The 10000-nt window shown below is 48.1% G+C and overlaps 1 protein-coding gene across 1 annotated transcript in view; it reads right to left on the bottom strand.

The window, feature by feature from the left end:
* pard3bb (par-3 family cell polarity regulator beta b) overlaps positions 1-10000 on the bottom strand; it is a gene marked incomplete at its 5' end in the record, with an annotated part of 350920 nt that overhangs the window by 183657 nt on the left and 157263 nt on the right. Inside the window, 2 exons of the mRNA XM_080839773.1 lie at positions 1535-1664; positions 7589-7753. Coding sequence (XP_080695899.1) covers positions 1535-1664; positions 7589-7753 — 295 coding nt within the window. The remainder of the gene's footprint in view (positions 1-1534; positions 1665-7588; positions 7754-10000) is intronic.

Here is a 10000-nt window from a genome sequence, read left to right on the forward strand (position 1 = left end):
TCTAACTTTTAGGCACTCACAATATATCTCTATGGGCTTTTGGACTTATGGGCTTTTCAGATGTTTTAGACAGCCAGTTTTGAGTATTTACTTCCTCTTCGGCAGAGGACAGCCAGCTTTGAGTATGTACTTCTGCAGAGGACAGCCAGCTTTGAGTATGTACTTCTGCAGAAGACAGCCAGCTTTGAGTATGTACTTCTGCAGAAGACAGCCAGCTTTGAGTATGAACTTCTGCAGAAGACAGCCAGCTTTGAGTATGTACTTCTGCAGAAGACAGCCAGCTTTGAGTATGTACTTCTGCAGAAGACAGCCAGCTTTGAGTATGTACCTCTGCTTTAGCAGAGGACATGGGTTGAGTCAGCAGCACTGAGCCCGGATTGGTCCATACCTGTAATTAGAACTGTATACTAGGGGTCGGGGCACCCAAGAGTAGGACTGAACAGGGAACAGGCTCATTCTCTCTGGCTCTCTGTCACTCTTTATCTCTCTCTCCATCTCTCTCTCCATCTCTCTCTCTCTCTCTCCATCTCTCTCTCTCTCTCTCTCTCTCTCTCTCTCTCTCTCTCTCTCTCTCTCTCTCTCTCTCTCTCTCTCTCTCTCTCTCTCTCTCTCTCTCTCTCTCTGAGGGGGGCTGAGGAGCTCTTGAGGGAAAGCAGCAGTGGTGTGTCTTTCATGTGGTGTAAAAGAGGGACAGGCTCAGCACACAGCCACTTCCACATGAAAAGAATCGCAAATGGGCCCAGGCTCAAGGGTGCGTGTGTGTGTGTTTCTGCTTCCTGCCAAGGCTCTTACAATAAACACACACACACACACACCATTATGCACAAACGCGAACAGTCACACACAAACACACACACCATTATGCACACACGAGAACAGTCACAAAGACATGCACACACACACACACAAAGTTATTCAAACACACATACACACACACAGACACACACTCGCACACACACACAGTTATTCACACAAGCACAATTGCATAGACATGACAGCATGTTCACACTAATGCAGGATAAAGTGTCACACACATGACAAATATACCAAAGTAAGACACCGAACCCTGGCAGATACACAGAAGGAAATGAAAAACCCTTGCATGTGGAAACAAAGGCATGTCATGTTCACAGATCGCTAACCAGTGACACGCACACTGCACTGTGTGTGCGTGTGTGTGTGTGTGTGTGTTTGTGTGTGTGGCAGGCTGACTGTGTCATGCTTCATTACATTACACCCATCAGCTACAGGGAGCACATGGCCACATCAGTTATGTTTGGTGTGTGTGTGTGTGTGTGTGTGAGTGTGTCCATATTTTATTTGTATGTGAATATTATGCTTTGTTAATAGCATGCTTGGGGAGGTGAAGTTTCAATTTTGTATTGTCCTTTGTCCTCGCGCACATTTGTGTGTGTGTGTGCGTGCGTGCGTCAGCGTCGTTGTGTGTGTGTGATTGTGTCTTGGTGCGTGTGAGTGTGAGTGTGATTGTGTCTTTGTGCGTCGCAGTGTGTGTTAGTGTGTGTGTGTGTCTCACCTGCTCTTTGGTAGAGGCTGTTGAGCACCAGGGCAGCCTGTGCTGGTCTGTTGGCCTGCCCCACTGCGCTCATGTGGCCCGTGCAGCTGTCAAAGGAGCGGTTCAGGGTCCGACGCACCTCAGCCTGCTCCTGGGGAGGGACGGGAGGGGAGGGGAGGAGGGTCAAAATACCACACAGGAAGCACTCCACACTGTACGGCAACAACAGATTATATGTAACAGGAAATTAACTTAAACCTTTCACTGGTAAATATAGTGACTTGCACATAGGGAAAATGTTGTTTTAATCTTAATCATACCCATTCGTGCTGATGAGACGAGACCTAGTACCTCTCTCTCACTCACTCACTCACTCACTCACTCACTCACTCACTCACTCACTCACACACATCTATGTACATTATGTTTGTACAGCCATGCCAGCATGTGTGCTCAGATAATCCGTGTGTGTGTGTGTGTGTGTGTGCACATGGGTGTGATTGCGTGAGTGAGTGTGTGTTTGTGTGTGTGTTTGTGTGTTTTCCTGTGTGATTGTGCCTGTGTGTGTGTGTGTGTGTGTGTGTGTGTGTGTGTGTGTGTGCGCGTGTTTCTGTGTGTGTGTGTGTTTGTGTGTGTTTCTCTATGTGAGTGTGTGTGTGTGAGTGTGTTTCTCTGTGTGAGTGTGTGTGTGTGTGTCTCTGTGTGAGTGTGTGTGTCTCTCTCTCTCTGTGTGAGTGTGTGAGAGAGAGCATGTCAGGATCTGATGATGAAAGTGCTGGTAATTCTGCTGATTAGGCTAGCTGTCAGGGGTGCGGGGATTTGGAGCTCTCACACAGATCTACTGATTTCCTGTCCTCTTCTCTAAGAAAGAATGAAAATTCATTTCATTAGCTTAAACACACAGACACACACACACACAGACACACACACACACACACACACACACACACACACACACACACACACACACACACACAGGTTTAAACAAGCACACACTAAACTATACAAGCATGCACTGGGTAGACTGTGCACTCTCTCTTTCTCTCTCTCAGACACACATACGTTCATGTGCACACTCACAATAACACAAATACATCCCTTCTCAGATACACACTCCCCCCCCCCCCCCCCCCCCACCCCTCCCCATCTCTTGCATACACACACACACACACAGAGAAGTGAGAGAAATATGTTAATGTAATTGGCAGTCTTGCTGCAGATTGAAGACAATGGCGAGCTCATTTGCTCAGACACAGACTCCCACTCAGATCGAGACCCCGGCCCCAGGCCCTGCCACACACACACACACACACACACACACACACACACACACACACACACACACACACACACACACACACACACACACACACACACACACACACACACACACACACCTCACACACCTCACACACAGATCGAGCCCACGGCCCCAGGCCCTGTCTCACTTAATTGAGCGTCATTACAAATGCAAACGACTCGTGTATGTGCTTTAAATCACGGACTTCGCTAATGGCCTTCTGCTTATGGGGCAGAGCGGGGAGTACAATGTGTCGGGGGGGGGGGGGGGGGTGGGTGTGGGTGTGTGTGTGTGTGTGTGTGTACTGGATGGGGTTGTTTGTGGTTGTATGTATGTGTGTGTGTGTGTGTGTGTGTGTGCATGAAAAAGAAAGACTGTATGTGTGTGTGTGTGTGTGTGTCTGGATAGTGTCAGAGAGCTGTTCTGATTATGAGTGTTGTAAGTGGAAAGGAGCATTATGTCCAGGGTTTGAGAGTATGCGTGTGGTTTGTGCGTGCATGCTTGAAAGAAATGCAGTGCACACTGTGTACACTGTGCACACTGTACACACACACACACACACACACACACACACACACACACACACACACACACACACTTGATATTCAACACACCTCTTCTGATTAGAATGGGATGTCACCTGAAGTTTAGGATGAACTGCCACCATGGACCACGGAGGCACACGTATTCAGAAAGCTCCAGTGGGAGGAACTCTGTGTGTTCCTCTCAGCCCCAAGAGAAGACAACTGACTAGTCCTTGCAGAAAACATGGTTCCGTAACGTCACATTAACCTGAACGCTGCCATCCTTAACGACACAGTGGAGTTTCATACCTGGATTCCTCTCCAGTCTCCATCTAACCTTGTTCTCCCTTTCTCCTTCTCTCCCCCTGTGACTCCCTTTCTCCTTCTCTCCCTCTTGTTCTTCCTCTTCTCCTTCTCTCCCTCTGTGACTCCCTTTCTCTTTCTCCCCCTCTTGTTCTCCCTTTCTCCTTCTCTCCCTCTGTGACTCCCTCGCTCCTTCCTTCTCTCACTGCCTATTTCTTGCCTCTCTTCTAAAAAGCCGTAGGAGAAGAATGTCAGCTCTTAGTGACTCAGATGGGGGAAGAGGATCAATGATATCAACAGCAGCTAGGAGGGGCAGGAAAGAGAGAGAGGAGGAGAGGAGGAGGAGAGAAAGGGAGGAAGAGAGGAGGAATGTTTCAGGATGAAGGGGATCAGGACGAGATGCACATCAAAGGAAAAGGGGGATGGCTGAGTTTTGCCATGTCAGCGTTTCTAGAGTTGGATTATGTCTAACCCAGAAAACACTGGGAGGAGCAGAATGACGAAGCTGTGTGTGTGTGTGTGTGTGTGTGTGTGTGTGTGTGTGTGTGTGTGTGTGTGTGTGTGTGTACTCGTGTACAAAATGGAACAGCTTCAGAAAATAGACATAAATGTGTTTGTGTTTTCTCCCAGACAGAAAAGATGAGTCTCTGAACATTGTGTTAAATTCAGATGAAGTTCACAGAGGGAGGGAGTATGGAGTGCTTCCCATGCTATCTAACTCAATCCATGATAGGCTGGCACAGTTTTGTAGAGTGTGTGTGTGTGTGTATGTGTGTGTGTGTGTGTGTGTGTGTGTGTGTGTGTGTGTGTGTGTGTGTGTGTATGTGTGTGTGTGTGTGTGTGTGTGTGTGAAGCATCTGACACAAACATCCACAGACAGTGGAACGACACGGTTGCCCTTAGAGACCACAAAGCAAAACAGAAAAAAAGACAAGAGGATGGGCATCTCACTCCAAAACAAGAGAGAGGAACTTAGAAATGGAAGGAGAGAGAGAGAGAGAGAGAGAGAGAGAGAGAGAGAGAGAGAGAGAGAGAGCGCAAAAGAGTAAGAGAGAATACAAACAGAAAAACAAAGGAGAATCTCTCTTGGCTGTTTTGTGCCCTTGGAACATCCCCTGATCACCGTGGCAACAGTATCCGCGCCAACCATTTCCATCATCCCCAGCCAATGGCGACGGCCCTTGCCCCTTCCCTGTCAATCACAGGCTGCTTAACCTGTGCCCTCGTCAGAGGGATAAAGGAGGGATTGCTGCTCCAGGCACAGACATGCCTGGCAAAGACAACACACCCCCCACTGGGCTCCTGACACACACACACACACACACACACAAAATTCATAATACATCAAAATACAAACCAAACACACACACACACACACACACACATTCAAATACATCCAAATCAAAAGTACAAACCTCACACACAGTCACACTGCAGGGGGGTCAGTCCCTCTGGTCTCATTATCACAGAGGTTTGGGTGGCTGAATAATGGGCAACTTTGGAAGTGTTTGTGTGTTTGTGTGTGTGAGCGTGTTTTTGTGTGTTTGTGGGTGTGTGGTTGTGTGTGTGTGAATGTGTACACTTATGTGTGTGTGTGTGTGTGTGTGTTTGTGTGTGTGTGAGTGTGTGTGTGAGTTTGAGTGTGTTTGAGTGTGTATGTGTGTGTGTTTGTGTGAGTGTTAGTGTGAGTGTGTGTGTGTCTGTGTGAAAGTGTGTGTGTGTGTGTGTGTGTGTATGAGAAAGTCAACTAAAAACCCCAGTGATGTGCTAAAAGCCTGCACATCTGTGCCAAGGCCTTTTATGTTTCCTCTGTTCTCTTCCTTCTTCAGACCATCTCTTTTTTTATCCCCCCTAACCCCCCCTCCATCTCGCTTTCTCTATCCCCCTCTCCATCTCTCCCCCCTCCATCTCGCTCTATCCCCCAACAATATATCTCTGTCTCTCTCTCTCTCTCTCTCTCCATCTCCCCCGCTATCTCTCTTTCTGTCCCCCTCCATCTCTCTCTTCCACTCCACCTCTCTCTCTCTCTCTCTCTCTTCCCCTTTATCCCTCTCTCTCTCTCTCTCTCTTCCCCTCCATCTCTCTTTCTCTATCTTTGCCCTCCATCTCTCCCTCCATGTCTCTTTACCCCCCATGACTTCCTTCTGCTCCATTGTTCCAGTTTTTCTTTTCTCTTTTTCTTCCATGTGCTTTACTGAAAATTAGGAAGAAACTTCTGAACTGGGAGGACTGTGCTTGGCTTTGATGTTTCCGTGGAGTGCACACACACGGTTTCCGGCCATAACACTCAAGGATCTGCTACAAACACACACACACACACACACACACACACGCACACTCTCTCAATTTAGTCTGGCCTCCTGAGACCTGGACAAGAGTGAGAGGATAGAGAAACAAGCAGAGGCAGAGACAAGAACCGAAAGTAAGAAAATGAGGGAGAGAGTGAGATAGAGAGAGAGAAAGAGAGAGAGAGTGAGTGTGTGTGTGCATCTGTGTGTGTTGATCTCTCTGACACACTCTCTCTCAAAAACTGAGATTAGATCAGACCAGATCCGCTCTCATTTACTCTAGTAGAGCAGGGAAGATAATGGACGCATCAAATATGCAATAATATACCCATCTATATCTTTCATCCATCCATCCATCCATCCATCCATCCATCCATCCATTGAGGTGTGTACTTTGTGTTTCCTCTGGGAGCAGAGGTGTGAGAGAGGATTTATTTCTGATGTCTGTTCCCCTCTGCCACTTCTATCTGAATGTGTCTGGGCCTGATATCCATTTCAGTGAGATCACACTGGCCATTAACAGCCAGGTAGAGTCAGTCAGCCGAACACAGAGAGAAGAGAAGAAAGAACGGAAGAAATAAAAGAGATCTCATTATTTGCCGTCATTCAATCACTCTTCTCTCATTCCTCTCTCTTTCACACACACACACACACACACACACACACACACACAAACAGTCAAGGCAGAGAGATACACACACACACGCAGTCAAGGCCGAGAGACACACACACACACACACACACACACAGACTATGGTCTTTCAGGTAGGATCTGCATTTGTATGAGAAGTGTACTTTATCGACACACTCCAATTCTCCTCACAATGAGGCATGAAAAAGCGCAGAACACCACCATTGTGGCTCTGTGAAGGCGCTGGTGTCACCTCCCCACTCTGCTAGTTTCCTCCTTGACCTGACAGAAAGAGTGCATTCTTCAGGCGACTGCAAGAGAACGAGCCGATGAATGCTCTCAACACCTGCGCTCTCCACACCTCCATTCAGCAGCGGAGACGCTAGCGGCAGAGGCGGCGTCGCACACAAAAGACACGACAGGAGACTCTGGAAGATGCGCTGCCCTCTTTCAACACACTCAACACAAGACTGCTCACAGCGCTGAGATATGAGCTGCTTCGTCTCAGCCAATAGTGTAGGAGAAACAATATGGCAACCTCAGCTTCTGCCCAATGATGGCTGTAGAAGAAACACTATGGCAACCTATCGATTCTTCGATATACAACATACAATAATTAGGATTTTTGCCTGTCTGAAGAGGAGATTTGTGCAGGTGTAGTTTTTACCTTGTCCTGCATCTCAAGTATGTAGGAGCTGTATGCAGGTGTGTAGGAGCTGTCTGTAGGTGTGTGTAGGAGCTCTCTGTAGGTGTGTAGTAGCTGAGTGCAGGTGTGTGTAGGATCTGTCTGTAGGTGTGTGTAGGAGCTGTCTGTAGGTGTGTAGTAACTGAGTGCAGGTGTGTGTAGGATCTGTCTGTAGGTGTGTGTAGGAGCTGTCTAGGTGTGTTGTAACTGAGTGCATGTGTGTGTAGAGGTGGGTGTAGGAGCTGTCTGTAGGCGTGTGTAGGAGTTATATGTAGGTGTGTGTAGTAGCTTTCTGTGTGTGAGCGTGCGTGCGTGTGTGCGTGTGTGTGTGTGTGCTATCTCACCTGACTGGTCTGTGGTCGGAGCACCAGTAGCTGGATCATGCCCCTGAGGTTGCCCTCGTTGGACATGGACCTGCGGAGCGTCTCCATGGCCTCATGGTTGGACTTCCCTCGCAGAGACTCCCCGTTCACCGCCACCAGCTGGTCATTCACACGCAGGCGCCCATCCTGCAGGAGACAGGGGGAGAGAGGAGAGGAGGAGGAGAGGAGAGGAGAGGGGTGGAGAAGAGAGGAGAGGAGGGGAGGGGAATTGGCGAGGACAAGGCAGGGGAGGAGAGCCAAGTAGGGGAGGGGAGAGAGTTGTGGGGGGGGGGGGGGGGGGAGGGAGTGGAGAGACAAGAGGGGTGAAGAGAGATTAGAGAGAAAGGAAAGAGGGATAGAGAGGGATTGGGTGGAGGGATGAACAGATGGAGAGAAGGAAAAACAAGAAGAATTAGGTTTGAGGCTATACTGGGTAAACTATAGACCCAACATAGGGGACTCATCAATTAGTGTTGCTTTTTCGATCTATCCATCAATACATCAATACACCAATGCACATGCTCCATGTCATGGTAACCCACAGTGGACATGATGACAGCAACCATGTGACCATTAACATGAACCCTATGATGACAACCATATGTGCAGTTCAATAACACACACTACCAGAGGAAGACATCTGATCAGACAAGATGTAAGTGTTTAAACATGCGAGAAAACACTTGTTCACTGTTTGTGTGTGTGTGTGTGTGTGTGTGCCAGGGTGATTTGTGTGTGTGTGTGTGTGTGTGTGTGTGTGTGTGTGTGTGTGTGTGTGTGTGTGTGTGTGTGTGTGTGTGTGTGTGTGTGTGTGTGTGTACATGGTTGTGTGCACGTGTGTGTTTTCTTTTGAATCGCATAAACTTCTGCACGTGTGTAATTCATGCAAGAGGTGGCATCCCAGTAATGCAGATATAATGTGTAAAAAAGCTGAGCTTCAGTAAGGCGCGCACACACACACACACACTCTCACACACACACACACACACACACACACACACACACACACACACACACACACACACACACACACACACACACACACACACACACACACACACACACACACACACACACGTGTCTGAGCTTCAGTGAGGCAGGCAGAACTGTGGTGGGCTCGTTTATCTGCCTGTGAGTTTTAAATGCCCACTTATCTCATTTGAATCTCTTTTAAGAGCAGACCGCATTGCTTCTGAAACACACACACACACACACACACAAAGCTTCTTTTCCCAAGAGTTTGGGATCGGCATTTCTGAGGATGTTAAACTCTGCCGCTTACTCCCTGAGGCAGACTGCTACAGGGGGTAGGCACTAGTGTGCCCAGCACTCTCTACATGCCACACACACACACACACACACGCACACACACACACACACACACACACACACACACACACACACACACGCACACACACACGCACACACACACACACACACACACGCGCATACACACTTACTCCTGGTTTCATAAGGCCACACAAGACACATACACACACGCTTACTGCTGGTCTCAGAAGGCCTCACAACACACACTTTATCTCTCACACACAAATACATACTCAGTACTCTCAGAACACACTCTATCACACACAGTGTTTCTCTCGAGAGTGATCTAAGGCTCACTGATGAAGCATAGGCACAATATCACACACACACACACACACACACACACACACACACACACTCCCTAGCGATCTAGCGCTCACTGGTGAAATATATGCACATTATAAGACATGCATATTACATGGGGGGTGAAAAGCCCTGCAGATGAACTGTGATTAATATTAATTAGCACTGCGCGCACAACGCCTCAGATCTCAGCTCTTATCTACAGGCTTGGGAGTGAAGGAGTCGAGTTCTCAAATACACTACAAGCACACACACACACACACACACACACACACACACACGCACGCACACACACGCACGCTCACACACGCACACGCACTGTCACTCCTACTACATGCAGCAATGTTATGAGCAACATGTACATTCAAGGGCCTACAGACACATACACACATGAACTGTAATTCATGAACTCATACTACACACACTGAGCAATACAGACAAACACACACACACACAAACACTCACACACACAAACACAGAGAGAAAGAGAAAGAGAAAGAGAGAGAGAGAGAGAGAGAGAGAGAGAGAGAGAGAGAGAGAGAGAGAGAGAGAGAGAGAGAACACCAGGGTTAATGCCGGGGACTAGGGCATGGCCCGGATGCAATTTCACACTGCTAATCGGAACCCGGAGATAAGCTAAAGGAGCGTGATGCTAACACACTTCAGCAGTCTCCATGGACATCCTTAGTCTCAGCAGTGCAGATCTGTGCAACGCCTGATTGCCACAGCTTCTCATGGAGCACAACAGTCAACACAAGGACA

This window comes from Sprattus sprattus (assembly GCF_963457725.1).
Source record: "Sprattus sprattus genome assembly, chromosome: 5".
In the NCBI taxonomy this organism is placed as follows: domain Eukaryota; kingdom Metazoa; phylum Chordata; class Actinopteri; order Clupeiformes; family Clupeidae; genus Sprattus; species Sprattus sprattus.